General features: G+C 42.2%; 1 protein-coding gene across 1 annotated transcript in view; it reads right to left on the reverse strand.

The window, feature by feature from the left end:
• Positions 1-12,358, reverse strand: part of CFAP43 (cilia and flagella associated protein 43) — a 101,093-nt gene extending 88,735 nt beyond the window's left edge. Inside the window, exons 1-3 of the mRNA XM_032609327.1 lie at positions 12,212-12,358; positions 10,575-10,828; positions 4,534-4,630 (exon numbers count right to left, since the gene is read on the reverse strand). Of these exons, the coding sequence (XP_032465218.1) occupies positions 4,534-4,630; positions 10,575-10,828; positions 12,212-12,276 (416 nt within the window). The 5' untranslated portion in view covers positions 12,277-12,358. The remainder of the gene's footprint in view (positions 1-4,533; positions 4,631-10,574; positions 10,829-12,211) is intronic.
• Positions 12,359-24,204: the final 11,846 nt, after the last annotated feature.

Here is a 24,204-nt window from a genome sequence, read left to right on the forward strand (position 1 = left end):
CATCAATATCAACCATTCTCTTGCTGGTACCACTGGTTCCCTGGATTTTTTGACTTTCTGCCTCAGATGCCTGGGAAAACCCATCAACCCTGGATGGATACAACTGAAAGCCTGGGCAGTTGAGAGAAAAGAAGAAAGATCACAGGACTAAGTGTGTCAGTGACATTATAAATTCATGGTTACCACCCCCAGGGACCCTCTATACCACCTCCAGTCCTGCTATGTTTCTCTGGCTGGTTTTCTCTCCTGTTCTCTAAAGTGCTGATTTTTTAATACTCTCCACTTTCCTGAAGCCTCAAACTCCTCCACCTCTTTCTTACTCTCAGTAAATGATTTCCACAAAGAAAACAGAGGCCATCAGCTGAGAATTCCTCCAAGTTTCTGCTAGCGAGTGTAGTGACCTGCCAGGATCTGTATCATTCTTTCCCTCTCCTCTTCTGTTACAATGAAGGCATATCCTTCCTCCTGCCTAAGGCCAATTTCACCACCTGTGCTCTGGACCCTACAGGTCCTGACTTCTTAGGAACGTTAGTTTATCCATTGTTCCTTCTCTTCTGCACCTTCAGACTCTCCTTCTCTCCTGACTCCTCCCTGTCAGCACTTAAATTAAGCACTCATCTGTACTATCTTAAAAAAAAAAAAAAAAAAGCCCTCCCTCAGTCTCACCCTTCCACGTCTCTCTCCCTCCCTTCGAGCCAGACTTCCCTAGCAAGTTGTTCTAAACTCACCGCCTCCTCTTTCTCACGCCCACTCTCTCCTCACTCCAGGAAATCTGCATCCCATCACCACCATTCCATTGACAAAGCTGTGTGTCTCCAAGATCCACTGACATCCGCCTTCATCTCAAACCCAGCAGGCACTTCTCAGTCCTTGTCTAACTTCACTTCTGCAGAATTGGACTCCGCTCACCACAACTACCTTCTGGGATGACTATTGGACTCTCTGTCACACGGCTCTTATGGGACACCCCATACCTGTTGGCCTCGCACTGTCTCTGGGACCTGGACCACCTCTTCTGCCTAGCTGACTCGGTGGCTGTCCAGCAGTCTACACTTCAACTAACTTCACGGGCACACCTCATGCCCGCTCCACACGCACAGGGCCATCCCAGGTTGCAATAAATCTGAAAGTGTGGCGGAGTTAATACCCTGGGCAGGGAAACTTTGATTGATAGGGTAACGGGAGTAGGTGGGTAAGTTCCCATATCTTCCTCTCCCTTCCCCAGCCCCCTGTGTCATAGCCCAGGGACTGTCCATGTTCACAGGAGTCCATTACGGCCTCTCAGAAGACCACCTGTGGGACAGAGCAGCCAAGTGGTACCCAGTAAAGTAATGTGCATTCACATTGGCTCCTTCCCCTTCCCTGCCCCCTTTTCCAGCTTGCCTCCCACCTGGAACTTTACTCCCTCCTAAAGAAGTCGCTGGTGAGCTTCCGGCTCAGGCTCTGCTTTCTCTGGAATCCAGGCTGAGGCGTATTCTGGAACCTCCATGCCTCTGTCCCTCTTTGCTCCATGACTGCTCCTTCTGAGTGTCCTGTGAGATCCCTCTGCCTCTTTCAATCCCTTTTATTGGTCTTCCTCTAGGTTCTGTCTGAGGTTCCTCTGTAGGTGCTCTAATCCACTATTCGCACTGTGATTACTAATCTGATGTAACAACAACCAAATGTTAATCTCCAGCCCTCTCTCCTGTGCTCTGGGTCTGGCTATCTAGGACAGTGACAGATTGTGTCTCTCAACATCTGTTCTCCATTTCTTCCTCTGAGTAACAGAACCCCTGGTTTTTAGCCAGGCACATGTCACCCACAGTGAGGACCATATTTCCCAGCTTCCCTTGCAGCTTGATTTGACTTGTGACTAAGATGGCCAGTGGGATCTAAGTGGCAGTGGTGTGTGCAGCTCCCAGGCTGGGCATTCCAACAAGTGTTTGTGTCCTTCCCCTTATGCTTTTCCTTTCCACATGGCTCCCCAGAATACATGGCTGGTGCCCCACTTCAGACTAGAGATGAGGGCAACATGCTAGGAGTAGGAGAACAACAAAATAGGGTGGACAGGTCCCAGACACTGGGGAGCCACCAGACCAGCCATGGGCTGCTCATACCTGGACCGCTGCATGGGAGGGAAAGAAACTTCAGTCTTGTTTAAGCCACCTCTTTAGGGTGATTTGGGCTTCTGTGACAGCAACTGAACCTAAATCCTAACTGATATATCAACTGCCAACTGGACATCCCCATTTCTTTATCTCAGGCACACTCAGCTGTCCCAACTCATCTTCCCCATTGCCTCGTCCAACCTCCCTCCACCCATGCTCTCTATATCTTTCTGAAAAGCACCACAACGTCCTCAAGTTTCCCAAGTCACAACTCTGGGTAAAACCCTCAACTGTCCCTCTCCCTCAGTACCACGCCCAACATTCAGTCGGTCACCCAGCCTCATGGTACTGCCTCCTAAACATCTCCACTTTTCTCTGTCCCTATACTCACCACCCCAGTCCATGCCACAACCATCTCTCATCTGGACCACCACAGCCTCCTAACTGATGTTCATGGCTTACTTCCCTCCAACATCCTTCCATGATGTGACTAGGAGTGTCCTTACATGCAGATCTAATCATGTCACATCCCTGGTTAAAATCCTTAATAGTCTCCCAATGTCTCTAGGATAAAGGATGTGCCTACTAGCATGACTCATACATAGGGTGAGTATCCTTCTGTATTAATTATTGATAACATACCCCTTTCACTCTCACAAGTGTCCTCATTTGGATGGCAAACTACATGGTCACATATTTACAAGGCTGCTCATGAGCTGGCCTCAGACTGTCCCTCTGGGCTCGCCTCTCATGGCTGATCTCTTGTCCTCATCATTATGATCTCTTAATTAAATCTGCAAACTCACCATATTTTCTGACCTCATGGCCTTTGCACATGCCTTTCCTCTGCTTAGAATCCTCTTCCTTTTCCTCTTCACAAAGCTGATTCCTACTCATCCTTTAAGTACTGCTATGGTTGAATTGTGTCCCCCACAATTCAAGGGTGGATGTCCTCACCCTCAGTATCTCAGAATGTGACCTTATTTGGAAGGAGGGTCTTTACTGAATTAAAAGAAGCCATTTAGGGTGGCCCTACTCCAATATGACTAGTATCCTTATAAAAAGGGGAAATTAAGAGACAGATACACATACAAGGAGAACACCATGTGAACACGAAGACAGTTATTCACAATCTGGAACAGACTGTCCCTCACAGTCCTCAGCAGGAGCCAACCCTGCTGACACCTTGATCTCAGAATTCAGGCCTCCAGAACTGTGAGACAATAAACTTCTATGTTTAAGCCACTCCGTTTGTGGTCCTTTGTTAATGGCAGCCCTAGAAAACCAATACAACCATCAACAGGTGAGTGGGTAAACAAACTGTGGTACATCCATACCATGGAATAGGAAGGAATGAACTATTGAAACACACAGTACATGAGAGAATTTCAAAATAATTGTGCTGCATGGAAGAAGCCAGACCAAAAAATAGAGTATATAATGTATGTGCAATTCTAGAAAAAGCAAAGTAATCCAGAGTGTGAGTAAACACATCAGTGGTTCCCTGGGGCCGAGGGGCAGGGCAACGATGGTGTATAGGAATGTGTGGCAAGAGCCAGTAAGGAAGGGTCTGAAGAGCAAAGGGAAACTTTTGGAGGTGATGGATATATTCATTATCCTGATTATGGTGATGATTTATGGGTAAGTCAAAAGTTATCAAGTTGTGTGTGTGTGTGTGTGTGTGTGTGTGTGTGTGTGTGTATGCAGTATATTATACACCAGTCATACCTCAGTAAAGCTGTTTTTTAAAAAAGTAACTCTGCATAAACTAAGTGTTGTTCTCAGGATCTAGATTATTACATTTTTTCCTGAGAAATGCTGGTATGTAAGGAGTGTCCTCAACCATTGGTGGAACATTCTGCATTTCCCCTTAATAAGATAAATTCCCCCCCTGAAGCAGTTTATATTATGGATGGAAGAGCGAGTGCAGCTTTGAAGGTGGCCACATGAAGTGACTCAGAAAAGACCAGGCATGTGTCTTATTCACAAGTATTTCCTCTACAGCTGGAAAATGGGATATAATGTTCCATTCTCTGAACATATAATTGTTCCAACGTCCCTAAAAACAATTACTCAGACTGAGCTCTAATATAGAGACCATCTTAATTTCAACATTAGTGGAAAATATGAAAATAATTCAAAGGTACAATTTGTTTTAAGAAAAGATGAAACTTTATGTACTTATCCATGTGCTCTGTACCTGACGAAGGAAATATTATAACAGGTTAACAAAAAGAGAAAGACGGTAATTAAGCTCTTTTAGCTTTTGCCCTGCCAATTTGCTGCCTGAAAGTAGTGACTATATTAAACCTTATGATTAGGACTTTTATTCCTTCCATTTTTCCTTGTTCTGGATTTTTCATGTATATGTCCTTTGTTACAATCCAGAAGGACAGGATTAAAATGTGACCCAATGAAAGGAATTCTGCAGGAGGCTGCAACTTACCAGAGGGCCAGTTCAAATTCTGGGAGGGAGGAGTAACTAGCCAGGTAGGTGCCACAGTAACTGAACGAAAGTAAAGTGTAGTCCAGAAGAACATTGCCTAAAATACAAAATCCATTACGAGGATTTAACCATTATGTTCAGATTAACTATAGTCTTATAGTTTAATTTCCCTTATCTAATAATTTTTACGTAATTCAAAAGCATTTGGCTCCTGGAATAAGAGATGTCTTGGTTGATTTCTAACACTATTAACAGAAAGCTATGAGCTAAGTTCAGATACATGTTTAAAAGATTTTAGAGTGAATTAAGACCACAAGGTCACTCTCTCTAGTCTTCAGTGCAAAACTGACCATGCTGCACCATGTATGTCCCCATTTGGCTTGAAACGGCCCAAGAACCATAAAATATTCCATAACTATATGAAACACAGTAATTAGAAAAATTATTCTAACAACTTGAAAAAACCCTGGGGAGTTGTAGTAATTCTAGCTTACTTCCATATCTCTGACTCTTAGGCCATATCTGGCCCTTAGCTTAGTATCTTCCAGTTCTTGGAACAACTATAAAAGGTCTATTCTCATTTGTACCTACAGTTGAAGAAATGAAACGTGACATTAAAAGTCTTAGCAACAATGTGTTTAAAATGTGCATCACGAGGATGCTAAAACAGGGAAATGTCGGCTTCTGACTCCTTGCATATGAGCCTCTGGTTTCCCCTCCTTTATCTGCTCTTCTTCAGTGTGGTTCCATAGATGCAGGCTTTGCCTTCTATGTCTGTCTGTACATTCATGTCTTTGTATCAATTTTTACCCCCACCTTCAACAAAAAAGAATGCTATCAATTTCACTGCACTCTGCCTAGCAATTAGGAACTTTAAAAAAATTTGTGAACTTGATAAGCAGAATAACCTCATCTTGGTTTAAAAGACACTTTTTAAAATGAATATTGAGATGGAAGAGTTTTTATGTTTTTGGTCGTTGGTAGTCTTGTAGTTTGGGCAAGTTCCATTGTTCTAATGAATATCTGTCTTTTTTCTTATTGTTTCATAAATGCTCTGAAAATGTTTGGTTATCCTTGTTCCAAATATTTCCCTCAGTTTATTATTTGCCTGTTAATTTTTCATGTATTTTTGATGTTCATAAGATTTAAATTTGTATGTAATCAAAAACATGTCTATTTAAAATTTTATCCTTCGTGTGAAACGTTCTTTCCCATCCTCAAATTATTTCAGTTTTCTACCACGTTTTTTCTACTTTTCAATGGGTTTGTTGTTTATAATGAACTCTTATTTTTGTTTGATATATGTTTTGATGTACAGTATGACATGAGTACCTAACTTGATACTTTTGTTCTCATAGTTTTAATACCATTGTTGAATAATCCATATCATCTACTGTGTGCGTATGTGTAGGGGAGCATCTTCATCATATACTTAGCTGTATATATTCTAGAGTCTGTCCCCAGCCTTCAACTCTTCCATTGATGGAGTTATCCCTGCACCAATACAACACTCTACATAACTATAGCACCGTAATGCTAAGAGGGCCCTCTCCCTTGGCATCAATCTCTTTCAAATTATTCCCATTCTCTACTTTTTGTTCTGGAAGAATATTCATTTCATTTAAGTACTCCTGGCTCTCTAAAACATATGACAAACCTATGAATTATACTCTGTGAAGATATGAGAAATATTTTTATAATAACTGGACTCTCCATGCAGGAATATGCCTATGTTTAAATATTTTATATCAGTGATTTTTGTAGTTTTCTTCCTTAAGGTCAGTCACATTTCTTCTTTGGAGTATTCCTAAGTGTTTAAATCTTCTAATTGTATGGATATTTATTTTGAAACCAGCATCTTACTGAGCATTATTTTATTAGTCCCAGTATACTATTATGCATTAACTCCTTTCCCATAGGTATAATTTTTCAGTTTCATATTTTGTTGCGTTGGCTAGAAACTCCACGTTGGTTTGTTTTTTTTTTTTTTTTTTTTTGCGGTACGTGGGCCTCTCACTTGTGCAGAGCACAAGCTCAGCGGCCATGGCTCACGGGCCCAGCTGCTCCGCGGCATATGGGATCTTCCCGGAGCGGGGCACGAACCCGCGTCCCCTGCAACGGCAGGCAGACTCTCAACCACTGCACCACCAGGGAAGCCCCTCCACGTTGGTTTTAATATTAGTGGTAACAACAGGCATCCTTGATGACTTAGTCCTAATTTTATTATAAATGTCTTTAGAGTTTCATTATTCAATATTAATGTTGGCTATTTGTTTGAATTAACTTTCAATTGCTTGTACAGGGCTACAGCCAAATAATAAAGCTGGGGAAATTATTTTTAATTTTATGTTTAATTAAAAAAATATTTTATTGGAGTTTAATTGCTTTACAATGTTGTGTTAGTTTCTGCTGTACAGCAAAGTGAATCAGTTATATGTAGACATATGTCCCCTTTTTTTAGATTTCCTTCCCATTTAGGTCACCACAGAGCATTGAGCTCCCTGTGCTATACAGCAGGTTCTCATTAGTTATCTATTTTATACACAGTAGTGCATACATGTCAATCCCAAACTCCAGTTCATCCCACCCCACCCCTCTTGGTATCCATAAGTTTGTTCTCTACATCTGTGTCTCTATTTCTGTAAAGCTGTGGAAATTTTAAAGATGAAGGGTAGTTACGGTCCATGTACAGGCATACTTTGGAGATATGGGTTTGGTTTCAAACCACCACAATAAAGCAAATATTGCAATAAAGTGAGTAACAAATTCTTTTCGTTTCCCAGTGCATATAAAAGTCATATTTATACTGTAGTCTATTAAGTGTGCAATATCATTATGTCTAAAAAATAATTTCCTTAATTTAAAAGTATTTTATTACCAAAATATGCTAAGCATCATCTCCGCCTTAAGTGAGTCATAATCTTTTTGCTGGTGGAGGGGCTTGCCTCCATGTTGATGGCTGCTGCCTGATGAGGGTGGTGACTGCTGAAGGTTGGGGTGGCTGTGGCTATTTATTAAAATAAGACAATGAAGTTTGCCACATCAACTGACTCTTCCTTTCATGAACGATTTCTTTGCAGCACACAATGCTGTTTGGTAGCATTTTACCCAGGGTAGAACTCCTTTCAAAATTAAAGTCAATCTTCTCAAACTCTGCCACTGCTTTATCAACTAAGTTTACGTAATATTCTAAACCTTTTCTTGTCATTTCAACAACCTCACAGCATCTTCACCAGGAATAGATTCCAACTCAAGAAGCCACTTTCTTTGCTCATCCATAGGAAGAAACTCCTCATCTCTTCAAGTTTTACAATGAGATTGCAGCAATTCAGTCACATCTTCAGGCTCCATTTCTCATTCTAGTTCTCCTGCTATTTCCACCATATCTGCAATTACTTCCTCCGCTAAAGTCTTGAACCCCTCAGTCATCCATCAGGGTTGGAATCAACTTCTTCCAAACTCCTGTTAATATTGATATTTTAACCTCTTTCAATGAATCACGAATGTTCTTAATGGCATCTAGAATGGTAAACCCTTCCCAGAAGGTTTTCAATTTACTTTGCCCAGATCCATCAGAAGAGTCAGTATGTACTGCAGTCCTACAAAATGTATTTCTTGAATAATAAGACTTGAAAGTTGAAATTACTCCTTGATCCATGGGGTGCAGAAGGGATGTTGCATTAGCAAGCTATGAAAACAACATTAATCTCATTGTACATCTCCACCAGAACTCTTGGGTGACCAGGTGCACTGTCAATAAGCAGTAATATGTTGAAAGGAATCTTCTTTTCTAAGCAGTAGGTCTCAATAGTGAGCTTAAAATATTCAGTAAGTCATGTTGTAAACAGATTTGCTGTCGTCCAGGATTTGTAGAGTACAGGCAGAGTAGACTTACCACAGTTCTTAAAGGCCCTAGGATTTTCAGAATAGTAAGTGGGCACTGACTTCAACTTCAAGTCACAAGCTGCATTAGCCCCTCACAAGAGAGTCAGCCTATCTTTTGAAGTTTTGAAACTAGGCATTGACTTCTCTTCTCTAGCTATAAAAGTCCCACAAGGTATCTTCTTCCAATAGAAGGCTGTTTCATCTACATTGAAAATCTGTTGCTTAGCGTAGACACCTTTATTAATTATCTTAGCTAGATCTTCTAGATAACTTGCTGCAGCTACTACATCAGCACTTGCTGCTTCACCTTACACTTTTATGTTAGGGAGATGACTTCTTTCCTTAAACCTCATGAACCAACCTCTGGCAGCTTCAAACTTTTCTTCTGCAGCTTTCTCACCTCTCTCAGCCTTCACAGAATTACAGCGAGTTAGGGCCTTGCTCTGGATTAGGTTTTGGCTTAAGGAAATATTGTGGCTGTTTGATCTTCTATCCAGACCACTAAAACTTCCTCCATATCAGCAATGAGACTGTTTTGCTTTCTTATCATTTGTGTGTTCACTGGAGTAGCACTCTGAATTTCCTTCAAGGACTCTTCCTTTGCATTCACCACTTGACTAATGATTTGGTGCAAGAGGCCTAGCTTCCGGTCTATCTGGGCTTTTGACATGCCTTCTTCACTAAGCTTAATTATTTCTAGCTTTTGATTTAAAGTGTGATATGTGCGACTCTTCCTTTCACTTGAACACTTAGAGGCTATTGTAGGGTTATTAATGGGCCTAATTTCAATACTGTTGTGTCTTAAGGAATAGGGAGGCCTGAGGAGAGGAAGAGAGACAGGGGAATGGCTGTTTGGTGGAACAGTCAGAGCATATACAAAATTTAGAGATTAAGTTTGCCATCTTATTTGGGCGTAGTTTGTGGCACCCCAAAACAAATAAAATAGTAACATCAAAGATCACTGATCACCATAACAAATATAATAATAATGGGGAAAGTTTGAAAAATTGCAATAATTACCAAAATGTGACACAGAGACAAAAGTGAGCAAATACTATTGTAAAAATGGTGTCAATAGACTTGCTCAATGCAGGGTTGCCACAGACCTTCAATGTGTAAAAAATGCAGTATCTATGAAGCATAATAAAACAAAGCACAATAGAACAAGATATGCCTGTAGACGGTTCCCAATGTATGAATGGGTTATGTTTTAAATGTTGTTTTAGTCTGTTAAGAACACAGACAAATTTCCCCACAAATAAAATGTTAAATTACAGTGAATATCCTTGGCATGATCCAAACACTTCTCTGATCATAAGCTACAGAACTGAGACCAGCCTCAAGACTTCCTAAGCTTTCTGTCCAAGATGTGTTAAATGAGGGAATCGTTACATGGAGGCCCTAGTATATGTGCAACAGCCCAGCCTGGGTCAGATATATCTATGAATGAATCAATAATAACTTAAATTGTAGGAAACATTGATTGACATTGTATATATGACATATATATATTATATATATATACACTTCATATATATATATATGAAATGTATTATATAATTACATATGTTACACTTAATTTCATTTATTATCACCACAGCCTTAACAGTAGATACCATTATCCCCACTTCATGGATAAGGAAATTGAGGCTAAGAGACTTATCTTTAGAAGTTATACAACATCCATTCAGTTAGATTTTCCATAAATCATAAGGAAAGAAAATACTGTTCTGAAAAAGGTTTACAAACAACATTTAGTGCTCTAACAGAGTGTTCTAGCCCAGTGATTCTCAAGTTTAACGTGCGTATGAATCACCTAAGGAATCTGGTTAAAACGCAGATTACAATTCAGTAGGTCCTGGATGACAGCAGAGTTTCTGCATTTATAATAAGCATCCTAGGTAACGCAATGCTAATTGTAAGCAGACCACATATTAAGTAGCAAGGTTCTAGCCTACTTAATTAAATTCTAAGTGATCAGCCTGATTCCTTCCTTATAAATGTGTATTACCAAAAAACAAAACAAATAAAAAACCCACCAAAACTGAAAAAACAATTCTTCAAAAACAAAAAGACCTCATTTATAAGAGCTAGATCTGGTCACATCTTAAAACAAAATCCTTCAGTCATGGCAGAGGAAGCGTCTTGTAAGATACCTTTTAATTTGATCCTTCTGGTTAATCCAGGAAAGTTGTATATGTAGATGAGGGGTCTCAGCCGCCGGTCAGAAAAAGCCACAACCTCATGAGGAACGTTAGTTGCCACGACACCCACAATTCCATTCATACACTGGAGTACAGTCTTTTTCTTGGTTTCAATATTAATAAATATTATGAAATTCCCACAAGGGTAGCAAATGGTGCTGTCGCTGACAAAATGAACATTCTGCCTGGGGAATCCTTGCACCCATCTTTGGGAAAAGATACGTCAACATCAATAAAATACATTTCAAATACTTTTTCTTTCTTTCTTTTTTAAACAAAAGATCATCAAAATTTTTGAAACATATCTATTCTCTTTTCACCCTCTTTCTGCCCAAACACACAAGGTTGCTGTGAGACCAGTTTGAGTCCAGGCACTACAGAAACTTAAATGCCACCTAAAGTTCCATAGGTCTCAAGAACCTTCTTCAGAGAGCTTTTCCAGTGAAGCACAACCTCTGTTCAAACTTAAAAAAATCTCAGAAGGATTTCTGGGGTCTTGTATACTTGGAAAAGAAAAAGTAAAAACAACAGAGAGAGAAAAGAGCTTGGTCCTAATTGAAAACAGGGTGCATCCTGGTCCTTACCTTTAAAATTAGTTTTGATTTTTAAAATAAACGTTAAAAAAACAACTTTGAATAGGACTGCCTGCTTTATGGTTGTGAGCCCAGTAGGAAAATTGCTTCTTTACAAAGATGGAGCATGTGTAGCCATATTTTAGATCTAAAATGTAGAGATAAATGCAGCAAGTAAAAGGAATACGTCAACATGAATGAAAAGATTGGAACACAAAAGTAACATATTTTTAAGTAAGGAGTGTTTGGTGAGTGTAAGCTAGACCAAGGAGAGAGAGAGAGACTGAGAAGAGGGGGAGAGTCTACCTCTATTTAAATAGTAAAGATATGCTTAAAGATGGTGGAGAGGGCAAGAGAAAGACACTGGTTTAGAGCGAAACTTCATGGGAATGGAGAGTACAGCCAGGACTGGTGGAGGATGCTGTGTGAACATAGGGCAGGTAACACTCTAGAATGTGGAAGGAGAGCAATACCAGCTTACACCTGGGCAGCGCTTTATGCTTTTCAAAGGCCAGTATAAGTGCAAACAAATCCAGAGTCGGTGGATAGGAGATAGAAGGAATGGATTGATGGCCCTAACCTCGGGGAAAATCACCAAAGCCCACTAGGATGGGAGGAGGGCTGTCATTGAGATGGGGGTGGGGAGTGGGGAATATATATGAAAGCAAAACGGATCACTGAAGGTAATATAGCCAAAAAGAGGAGGTAGAAATGGAGAGTGGAGGAGAGCAGTACTGGGTAAGCCAGCGAGGGTTGGGGTCACAGCATAGTGAGGGACGGAGGGGTGGGGCGTGGAAAGAGCTGGAAATGTGGTCATTGAATAAGGGGACGAGGGGAATGGAGAGAAGTCACAGAGAAAGGAAGTCTGCAGGAAGGCGTTGGGGGTTGAAGGAAAAGAGGTCGAATTTGCGTGAAAGCAGGTCTACAGGGATGGGAGGAAGCGGATAGGGAGAGGATGCAGTTCTGAGGGAAGAATTTCCACTAGACGAGTCAGTCTCGGGGCCGCGAACGCCTCACCTCACAGACAGGGACGCGCCGAGGGCGACGTTGTGGGCTTCATCTCGCTCCCGGCCTTGCGCCATGGGCCGTGTGTCTCTCGGCCGGGCCGGGGGCAGCAAACGCCGGACCCAGGCCAGTATCTGCAACGGTTACACCGAGGCCCCGGGCTGCGGGGTTGGCGGTCTCCACTGTTTACACCGTATCCGGGAGACCGCAACCCCTGCGCCCATTGGCTCTGTCCTTTCAGCTGCTCCCTCTCGAGCCAAGCGGATTCGTGGAAGCGCTGACGGGTCTTGACCAATGGGAGAGCGGAGAGCGAAGCGAGGGGCTGGCCCCAAGGTGGGTGCTGGAGTGGCCCAGTACGGGGCATATAATTACAAAATTAATAAATATCAGTAGCAGACTTTAATATTGAATGGTGACCGTGCCAGACGTCTTTCCAAGCGCGGTCAGATATTATTTCATTTAATATTCAAACCCCCCAATCAGCCTCATTTTATAGAAAAGGAAAACAGGATAAGAGAATTAATTTGTCCAAGGCTACAAAACTGAGTGGGACTTAAAGCCAGATCTAGTCTAAATCTAGAGCTTCAAGCCTTTAATTACTTATTACACACTCTAATGGACCCTCAACTATTTCAAGGAGGCAGAAATCTTCTGGAAGTAACTGATCGAAAGGTCAGCAGTTTTTCCTTGCCTCTTCCCTTCCCACTCAAACACTCTCTTGACCTCCCCTACTTTCCTTCTGCCCTCCCCCCTCTCCAGTCCTCTCCTCTTACCTTCTATAGGTCTCTCCTTCCCATCTTGCCACCTTCTCTTCGTTTCATTCACAAATATTTACCCAGTATTACTGTGCATTGTGCTAGTTACTTGGAACAAAATAGTGAGCAAACCAGATACAGTTCCTTCCTTCATGGAACTTAGAAGAACTTCCTTCTTGGTGGGGCCCAGGGAGTGAGGGATAAACATCCACGCTATTACACAAATGTAGGAATCACAGATTGAATTAAGAAGAAAAGAAAAATGATAGTATAGGGCTTATGTTGTGGTCCTCTCCTGGTTGGATGGGTAGTGTCAGAGCTGGTTTCTGTGTGCACATGCTGTTTTCACTGAGATTTCAAGGATGAGGAGTGATTGCTGCGGGTAGAGGATGGGGAAGGGGCAGAGAACAGTTTTTGTAAAGGAATTAAGGCAGGAAAACAGATGGCATAAACTGGGAAGGGCAGTGTGATTGGAGCAGAGGGGGATCAGTAGAAAACACTGAAGGCTGGAGAAGCAGCAAAGCACCAGGTAAAGGCCAAGTTGAGAATTCTGGTCTTTATCCTAAGAGCCACAGAAATATATTAAATGGTTTTAAAGAGAGGAATGACATGACCCGATTTATGTTTATAAAAGATCATTCTGGCTGCAGGAGGATTATCAACTGTGTAGGAGAGTAGAGAGAATAGAAATAGGAAGATCTGCTAGGAGTCGATTTCATAGTCGCAACAAGGGAAGCAAAGCAGGGTTGTCAGGCTGAGCACTACTGGCATTTGGGACTGGATGGGGGTGGGGGTGGGTCTCATGCCTTGCAGGATGTTTAGCAGCATCCCTGCCAGTAGCATCTCCACAGGTGTGACAATCAAAACTATCTATGGACATGGTCAAATGTCCCCTGGGGGACAAAATCACGCCCAGTTGGAAGCCACTGTTGAGTCCATGTGTTACAAATATCTTAAAGGTAAAAACCTGTAGACTTTGTTGATGGATTGATAAAGAGGGGTAAGAGAGAAGGAAGAATCCAGGATGGTCCTGGGTGTCTGATTATCACAGTCAGAGATGGTTGTGTCCTTTGCTGAGGTGGCATGAGGAAGGAGTGGAGCTCTGTGTTTCTGCCTTGAAGAATTTCTTTGCTGAAATGCGAGTGCCAAACACAGGCAGTGCTTAGTGCGAGTGCCAAACACAAAACCGGCTGACAAAATCCCACATTGCTGGGTCACAGGGAGAAGTGTCTTGGACAACAGTCAAGCTTTCTCCTCTAGTGCTTCTTAAGCTCTGGGCAATTTCTGTTGCTACTCCCTCACTAGTTGGCTTATTTGTATTTCCATCAAGCTCTCCATGCACCACCCCCCAAAACACAATATACCTTTAACTACAACTTGAGCATTTTAAAGCAATGTGATGAGGTAACTCCTGCCACTGCTCCCAGAGTAAATGGTAGGTAGAGGATGTAAGGTGGGCAGGAAGTGTGGACTCTGGGAAATAAATACGGACCTTGGCTGCGATCAGCTATGACTCTGGGAATCTGAACTTGCCCTGTGCTAGAGAAAAGGAGGAACTGAACAGAATCAAATTGAAAAAGCAATCTTGTGGCTGTCTTACTCCACGAAATCACGACTGGGTTTTAGCTGAAAACAGAGGTCTCCAGCTGGGTTTCTGGGAAATATCCATGGCTGATACTCAGGAGAAGGTGCCCTGACCTCTGCACCATGCAGATCAGAGGAAGATGAGTGGCCTTTCTTTCTTAGTCGGGAAGGGGAAAGATAGACTATCCCAGAGAATGGACTGGGAGAGATAAATAAGGAAAATGAGTTCCAGTTCTCACTGTGAAAGATTTACTGATATCGGTAGGGGCACAAAGCACAAACCTCACAGCATTCAAGAGAAAAAAGCTGAGAACTCTGGAGCCAGAAAGGGGTTAATCACAGCAGTGTATCTTTCGGGTCGCAGTGGTGCTGGCAGCATATTGGGTGCTATTACCTGCTGTTACCATGACAGAGGCCTGAGTCCTTTAAAGCAGGGGACCCATGGCCAGAGCACCCCTTGCTGCATTTGTGAGTGGCACTATGTCACATGTGTTTGACAAACCATGTACTTAGTGAAAGACAAGATAATGTCAGAGGAAGACTTTGTAGCGGCTGATGAAAGGGGAAAACAGGGTTATTTTTAAGAAGTATGATAAAATACATTACAGTGTAACAAAAAGTTAGGTATTTATCCCTGTGGGTGGTACCTGGAGGTAGAGGGGCTTCACCATGGAGGCTTGTGAGGTTGCTTGGGGCAATTTTGCAGAACTGGTATCTATGGACTCTAACACAGACATCATTTAAAGAATTCCAAGGGCCATTCATGGGCAAAAACAGGAGACAATTTGCATTGTGGCACAAATAGCATTTAAAATACACTTTAGGAGAGCATTAAGTACAAAAAATTTTGAAGACCGTGGTTTACCATCATTACATGTTCAGAATTTGAGTTTGAATAATCTCATCAAGTCTTAAGATCCTCTTCAAAAGCTTCAAGTCTCATCTGCATTAAATTCTCCATTGAAACTTCTCACAAAAGTAAGTTTTAAAGCACTAAAATTGGGCTTCCCTGGTAGTGCAGTGGTTATGAATCTGCCTGCCAATGCAGGAGACACGGGTTCGAGCCCTGGTCCGGGAAGATCCCACATGCTGTGGAGCAACTAAGCCCATGTGCCACAACTACTGAGCCTGCGCTCTAGAGCCTGCAAGCCACAACTACTGAAGCCCGCACGCCTAGAGCCTGTGCTCCGCAATGAGAAGCCATTGCAGTAAGTTCATGCACCGCAATGAAGAGCACCCCTCACTCACCGCAACTAAAGAAAGCCTGCATGTAACAATGAAGACCTAACGCAGCCAAAAGTAAATAAATTAAAAAAAAATTTTTTAAAAAGCACTAAAATCCATCAGTACCTTCCATTTTATATCCTTTTATCTGACTTCCTTTCAATTTCCTTTGCCTTTAGGGTCTCTGTACTGTGTTCCCTTAGATTAGAGACAAAGAAATAATGCTTTCCAAAAAACAACATGTACTGTGGCTGTAAGTTTTTACTGGTAGAAACCTGGCATGACCTGAGCATGTATAAAAACACCTCATTAATATCATTTCTTATATATTAGATAGTATAAAATTATTCCAGTTGCATTCCTGAAAATTCACAGAAGAATGTTCTTATCAAGTAGGTGTATATGGGCAACAAAAACAGGTGATACTTAGAAGGAAGAAAACTATTTCTTGCCACAAGGATCTCTAACTCTTTATCTTTAACCAGCAGAATCAGTTCAGTTTAGCTTCCTCAGGTTAATATTACTGACAATTACAGCTACAAAAACCACAACTACTGTGGCCTTTTACCTGTGGCTAACAGCAGTGTGTATCTAGATGTTCACATCTTATGCACACAAACACAAAGGCCTTGGAGATGGTTCACTGTAATGCAGAGCAGTACTACAGAGCTGTAGTTTCCTAGGACAGTAAATTCTCTTTCAACTTCTTTCTTCTGTCTTGCAAACTGGTTCATCTATACCATTTTTCTAGATTCCACATATAGGCATTAACATACGATATTTCTTTTTCTCTTTCTGACTTACTTCACTCTGTATGACAGTCTCTAGGTCCATCCATGTCTCTACAAATGACCCAATTTCGTTCCTTTTTATGGTTGAGTAATATTCCATTGTATATATGTACCACATCTTCTTTATCCATTTGTCTATCGATGGACATTTAGGTTGCTTCCATGTCCTGGCTATTGTAAATAGTGCTGCAATGAACATTGGGGTGCATATGTCTTTTTGAACTATGGTTTTCTCAGGGTATATGCCCAGTAGTGAGATTGCTGGGTAATATGATAATTCTACGTTTAGTTTCTTAAGGAACCTCCATATTGTTCACCATAGTGGCTGTATCAATTTACATTCCCACCAACAGTGCAAGAGGGTTCCCTTTTCTCCACACCCTCTTCAGCATTTGTTGTTTGTAGATTTTCTGATGATGCCCATTTTAACCAGTGTGCGGTGATACCTCATTGATTTGCATTTCTCTAATAACTAGTGATGTTGAGGAGCTTTTCATGTGCCTCTTGGCCATCTGTATGTCTTCTTTGGAGAAATGTCTGTTTAGGTCTTCTGCCCATTTTTTGATTGGGTTGTTTGTTTCTTTAATATTGAGCTGCATGAGCTGTTTATATATTTTGGAGATTAATCCTTTGTCCCTTGATTCATTTGCAAATATTTTCTCCCATTCTGAGCATTGTCTTTTCGTCTTGTTTATAGTTTCCTTGGCTGTGCAAAAGCTTTTAAGTTTCACTAGGTCCCATTTGTTTATTTTTGTTTTTATTTCCATTACTCTAGGAAGTGGGTCAAAAAAGATCTTGCTGTGATTTATGTCAAAGAGTTTTCTTCCTATGTTTTCCTCTAAGAGTTTGATAGTGTCCAGTCTTACATTTAGGTCTTTAATCCATTTTGAGTTTATTTTTGTGTATGGTGTTAGGGAGTGTTCTAATTTCATTCTTTTACATGTAGCTGTCCAGTTTTCCCAGCAGCACTTATTGAAGAGACTGTCTTTTCTCCATTGTATATCCTTGTCTCCTTTGTCATAGATTAGGTAACCATAGGTGCATGAGTTTATCTCTGGGCTTTCTAACCTGCTCCATTGATCTATATTTCTGTTTTTGTGCCAGTACCATATTGTCTTGATTACTGTAGCTTTGTAGTATAGTCTGAAGTCAGGGAGTCTGATTCCTCCAGCTCCATTTTTTTCCCTCAAGATTGCTTTGGCTATTCAGGTTCTTTTGTGTTCTTTTCTCTTCTCTAAATGTTTGATAGAATTCACCTGTGAAGCCATCTGGTCCTGGACTTTTGTTTGTTGGAAGATTTTTAATCACAGTTTCAATTTCATTACTTGTGATTGGTCTGTTCATATTTTCTATTTCTTCCTGGTTCAGTCTTGGAAGGTTGTACCTTTCTAAGAATATGTCCATTTTTTCCAGGTTGTCCATTTGATTGGCATAGAGTTGCTTGTAGTAGTCTCTTAGGATGCTTTGTATTTCTGTGGTGTCTGTTGTAACTTCTCCTTTTTCATTTCTAATTTGATTGATTCGAGTCCTCTCCCTCTTTTTCTTGATGAGTCTGGCTAAAGGTTTATCAATTTTGTTTATCTTCTCAAAGAACCAGCTTTTAGTTTTATTGATCTTTGCTATTGTTTTCTTAGTTTCTATTTCATTTATTTCTGCTCTGATCTTTATGATTTCTTTCCTTCTGCTAACTCTGGGTTTTGTTTGTTCTTCTTTCTCTAGTTCATTTAGGTGTAAGGTTAGATTGTTTATTTGAGATTTTTCTTGTTTCTTGAGGTAGGATTGTATTGCTATAAACTTCCCTCGTAGAACTGCTTTTGCTGCATCCCATAGGTTTTGGATCATCGTGTTTTCATTGTCATTTGTCTCTAGGTATTTTTTGATTTCCTCTTTGATTTCTTCAGTGATCTCTTGGTTATTTAGCAATGTATTGTTTAGCCTCCATGTGTTTGTGTTTTTTACGTTTTTTTCCCTGTAATTGCTTTCTAATCTCATAGCATTGTGGTCAGAAAAGATGCTTGATATGATTTCAATTTTCTTAAATTTACTGAGGCTTGATTTGTGACCTAAGATGTGATCTATCCTGGAGAATGTTCCGTGCGCACTTGAGAAGAAAGTGTAATCTGCTGTTTTTGGATGGAATGTCCTATAAATATCAACGAAATATATCTGGTCTATTGTTTCATTTAAAGCTTGTGTTTCCTTATTTTCTGTCTGGATGATCTGTCCACTGGTGTAAGTGAGGTGTTAAAGTCCCCCACTATTATGGTTATTATTGTTATTATATTATTATTACTATTGATTTCCTCTTTTATAGCTGTTAGCATTTGCCTTATGTATTGAGGTGCTCCTATGTTGGGTGCATATATATTTATAATTGTGATAGCTTCTTCTTGGATTGATCCCTTGATCATTATGTAGTGTCCTTCCTTGTCTCTTGTAACATTCTTTATTTTAAAGTCTATTTTATCTGATATGAGTATTGCTACTCCAGCTTTCTTTTGATCTCCTTTTGCATGGAATATCTTTTTTCCATCCCCTCACTTTCAGTCTGTCAGTGTCCCTAGGTCTGAAGTGGGTCTCTTGTAGACAGCATATAGCTGGGTCCATTTGTATCCATTCAGTGAGCCTGTGTCTTTTGGTTGGAGCATTTAATCCATTCACAGTTAAGGTAATTATGATATGTATGTTCCTATTACCATTTTCTTAATTGTTTGGGGTTTGTTTTTGTAGGTCCTTTTCTTCTCTTGTGTTTACCAGTTAGAGAAGTTCCTTTAGCATTTGTTGTAGAGCTGGTTTGGTGGTGCTGAATTCTCTTAGCTTTTGCTTGTCTGTAAAGCTTTTGATTTCTCCATTGAATCTGAATGAAATGCTTGCTGGGTAGAGTAATCTTGATTCTCGATACTTCCCTTTCATCACTTTAAATATATCATGCCACTCCCTTCTGGCTTGTAGAGTTTCTGCTGAGAAATTAGCTGTTAACCTTATGGGAATTCCCATGTATGTTATTTGTCATTTTTCCCTTGTTGCTTTTAATAATTTTTCTTTTTTTATAAATTTATTTTTGGCTGCCTTGTGTCTTCCTTGTTGGGTTTTCATTGCTGTGCACAGGCTTTCTCTAGTTGGGGTGAGCAGGGGCTACTCTTCATTGCAGTGCGCAGGCTTCTCATTGCAGTGGTTTCTCTTGTTGCAGAGCTCGGGCTGTAGGCACGCGGGCTTTGGTAGTTGTGGCATGCAGGCTCAGTCGTTGTGCCTTGCAGGCTCTAGAGGGCAGGCTCTAGTTGTGGCACATGGGCTTAGTTGCTCTGCGCATGTCTGATCTTCCCAGACCAGGGCTTGAACCCATGTCCCCTGCATTGGCAGGCAGATTCTCAACCACTGCCCCACCAGGGAAGTCCCAATAATATTTCCTTGTCTTTAATTTTTGTCAATTTGATTACTATGTGTCTCAGTGTGTTTCTCCATGGGTTTATCCTGCCTGGGGCTCTTTGCACTTCCTGGACTTGGGTGGCTATTTCCTTTCCCATGTTAGGGAAGTTTTCGACTATAATCTCTTCAAATATTTTCTCGGGTCCTTTCTGTCTCTCTTCTCCTTCTGGGACCCCTATAATGTGAATGTTGGTGCATTTAATGTTGTCCTAGAGGTCTCTTAGGTTGTCTTCATTTCTTTTCATTCTTTTTTCTTCATTCTGTTCTGTGGCAGTGAATTCCACCATTCTCTTCCAGGTCACTTATCCGTTCTTCTGCCTCAGTTATTCTGCTATTGATTCCTTCTAGTGTATTTTTCATTTCAGTTATTGTATTGTTTGTCTCTGTTTGTTTGTTCTTTTTTTTTTTTTTTGTGGTACGTGGGCCTCTCACTGTCGCGGCCTCTCCCGTTGCGGAGCACAGGCTCCGGACGCGCAGGCTCAGCGGCCATGGCTCACGGGCCCAGCCGCTCCGCAGCATGTGGGATATTCCCGGACCGGGGCACGAACCCGTGTCCCCTGCATCGGCAGGCGGACTCTCAACCACTGCGCCACCAGGGAAGCCCTGTTTGTTTGTTCTTTAATTTTTCTAGGTCTTGGTTAAACATTTCTTACATCTTCTCAATCTTTGCCTCCATTCTTTTTCCAAGCGCCTGGATCATCTTCACTATCATTGTTTTGAATTCTTTTTCTGGAAGGTTGCCTATCTTCACTTCATTTAGTTGTCTTCTGGAGTTTTATCTTGTTCCTTCATCTGGTACAAAGTCCTCTGCCTTTTCATTTTGTCTGTGTCTGTAAATGTGGTTTTCATTCCACAGGCTGCAGGATTGTAGTTCTTCTTGCTTCTGCTGTCTGCCCTCTGGTGGATGAAGCTATCTAAGAGGCTTGTGCAAGCTTCCTGATGGGACTGGTGGTGGGTAGAGCTGACTGTTGCTCTGGTGGGCAGAGCTCAGTAAAACTTTAATCCACTTGTCTGCTGATGGGTGGGGCTGAGTTCTCTCCCTGTTGGTTGTTTAGCCTGAGGCGATCCAGCACTGGCGCCTACAGGCCCTTTGGTGGGGCTAATGGTGGACTCTGGGAGGGTTCAAAACAAGGAGTACTTCCCAGAACTTCTGCTGCCAGTGTCCTTGTCCCCTCGGTGAGCCACAGTTGCCCCCTGCCTCTGCAGGAGACCCTCCAACACTAGCAGGTAGGTCTGGTTCAGTCTCCTATGGTGTCACTGCTCCTTCCCCCTGGGTCTTGTTGCACACACTACTTTGTGTGTGCCCTCCAAGAGCGGAGTTTCTGTTTCCCCCAGACCTGTTGTAGTCCTGCAGTCAAATCCCACCTACCTTGAAAGTCTGGGAATTGCTCCTCCTGTTGCCAGACCCCCAGGTTGGGAAACCTGACGTGGGGCTCAGAACCTTCACTCTAGTGGGTGGACTTCTGTGCTATAAGTGTTCTCCAGTCTGTGACTCACCCACCCATCAGTTATGGGATTTGATTTTACTGTGATTGCACCCCTCTTACCATCTCATTGTGGCTTCTCCTTTGTCTTTGGATGTGGGGTATCTTTCTTGGTGAGTTCCAGTGTCTTCCTGTCGATGACTGTTCAGCAGTTAGTTGTGATTCCGGTGCTCTCACAAGAGGGAGTGAGTCTCAACTTCTTTCTTTGAGGAATTAACATTTTACTTTATTGATTAGCTGGATCTTTCTAATCATTACAACAAAATGTTGCATTATTCATACCAATTAGGGGACGAGCCATTCCAAATAAAAGTTCTCAAATAATCCCTACACCTGGAATCACTAGTTTGGCCAATCAGAGGTTTTGCCTTGCTATGTTTAAATTCCCAGGGTTAATTTGCATATCATTAATGTACTAAAGGCCTTCTAAACAGTTAATTTTCTAAAAAAGAGTTAAGTAAGACTCATGTTTTAGCAAAAATGTGGTCTAATTTTTTTGTTTATTATCTAATAATAACAAACATTTATTTAACGTTCATTCTGTGCCAAGAACTAAGCATTTCTTATTTATTAACTAATTTAATGTTTCTTCAAACTCTATAAGAGAGGCATTAAGTTTCTACCACCACATTTTACAGAAGAGGGAACTATAAAGTGTTCTTCTTCTTTCCATTGCACCAAGAGGGAAACACAGAGGGAACTTGCCCACATTCACATGGTTAATAAGGGGTCATTATAATTCATATGGTTTCATAATAAATTCATAAGTTAAATTATGAATTCATAAATTCGTATGTTAAAGCCCTAACCCTCAGTACATCAGAATGTGATCTTATTTGGAAAAAGGTTCATTGCAGTTGTAATTAGTTAAATTAAGATGAGGTCATACTGGAGTAGGATGGGCCCATAATCCAGTATGACCGGTGTCTTTATAAAGAGGGGAAATTTGGACACAGACATGCACCCAAGAAGAAGGGCATGTGAAGATGAAGGCTGCTATTTGTTGATACTTTTACACTCCATGGAGCACCAGATTGCCACCTAACCACCAGAAGCTAGAGGAGAGGCGCAGAACAGATTCTCCCTCACAGTCTTCAGAAGGAAACAACCCTGAGGCTTGTGCAACCTTGATCTGGGACTTACAGCCTCCAGAACTGTGAGAATAAATTTCCAGCATTTAAGTCACTCAGTTTGTGGTATTTTGTTAATGGCAGCCCTAGCAAACTAATACAGGCATGGAGTCAGGATCAAACTCAGGCAGGAAGCCTCCAGGATGGGCATGCTTATCACCTCACCCTGCAGCTCCAAAAATAGAGCTAATCAAAATAAAAGCGCTCCCTGCTCCTTCCTCCCCAATAAACAGCACAGGAGGCACCAGCTTGGAAATCTATGCAGACAAATAAGACATTGACTACTCTTTTCAGATACACACAGTATCTGTTCTGTGTGCCCTGGAACCCCCTCTTTCCTGATTGAGTGAACAATCTGGCAAGACATTTTTCATAGACCTGCAGACTAAATTCACTAACCCACCTGCCTGACTCTAAGCATGTGCCCCTACTAGGGCTTCAAAATCCCCGTATTTAATAGATCTTTGAAAGCAGCATCATCATTCTGAGATTAGTAATATCCAGATCTGTGCTGTTTCCTTTGGGTTAAAATTAAAAGGATGTGTCCTAAGGGTGACAGTAGAGACAGTGACCCTCCCCAGTAGTCATATTAAGTTAGTACACACAGGAAAAGGAAATGGCTCTCCAGGTGGCTGGGCGACCTGGCCCTGGGCTATGGAAAGGAACCTTAGGAGAGCATGTTTTGGAACCTTAAGCAAGCACTGGTCCCAGGGGCCACAGGCTCTGAGGTAAGGGCAGCCTTTGGGTAGAGGGAGAGCTGCAACCAAGTCGGAGCCACGTGACTTGGGCCTGGGCATGGGTCCCTGCTGCCAGGGCGTGGGGTGTGGGAGGTCAGGGTCTGGATTTGGTGTGGGCCCACGTACCGGCAAACTGGAGACCACCATCCGTCGGGGTCAGGGAAAGGCTCTGAGGATTTTGAGCTTCATTTGTGCATTTTTTTTTCCCATTGCACCAAGAGAACACCAAGTCTTTATTACACGAATTCCTATGAAACAGCTCCAAGAAAAAACCCACACGTAGAAGAAAAAACAAAAACAAAAAAAACCAAACAAAGCCACACACAGGGATGGGGTGGGGGAGGGCGACTGCTGCTCCCTCTCTTCTGCGCCTGGGCCACAGTGGGGCGGTGAGGATCTGAGGGCCGCCGCACTTCCGCACTCGCTCGAGATGCTGAGCCGGGCCAGGGACCCCCTCTGGCACCGCGGGGAGCCCTCCACGCTCTCATTATCTCTGGGTGACTTAGGGCCACCAAGCCTGCTCCCAATGCCCCAACGCTGTACGGCTGGGCTGGCTCGTCATGGGAGCACCTCTTGGCCAGCAGGCTGAACTTTGGTGCGACCGCCATCTGCGGTGTTTGAAGCTTTGCCCCAGCAAACCGGGAAGGCTGGCCCTGGGTCGGGGCTTACGGGGTGGGCGTCTGGCTACGATCTCCCACAAGGCGCGCGGGAGGCGGCGGCGGCGGCGGCGGCGCGTTCCTTCTCGCGGATTGTGGGGAAGCCAGCCTGGGCGCGGGGTCGGATCGCCCAGGAGGCCTTCTGCGCGCGGGTTGCTGGCGCTTCTGGGAGAGACGGGGAGGGAGGGAGAGAGGGAGGAGGGAGGGAAGGAGGAAAG

This window comes from Phocoena sinus, chromosome 16, assembly GCF_008692025.1.
Source record: "Phocoena sinus isolate mPhoSin1 chromosome 16, mPhoSin1.pri, whole genome shotgun sequence".
NCBI lineage: Eukaryota > Metazoa > Chordata > Mammalia > Artiodactyla > Phocoenidae > Phocoena > Phocoena sinus.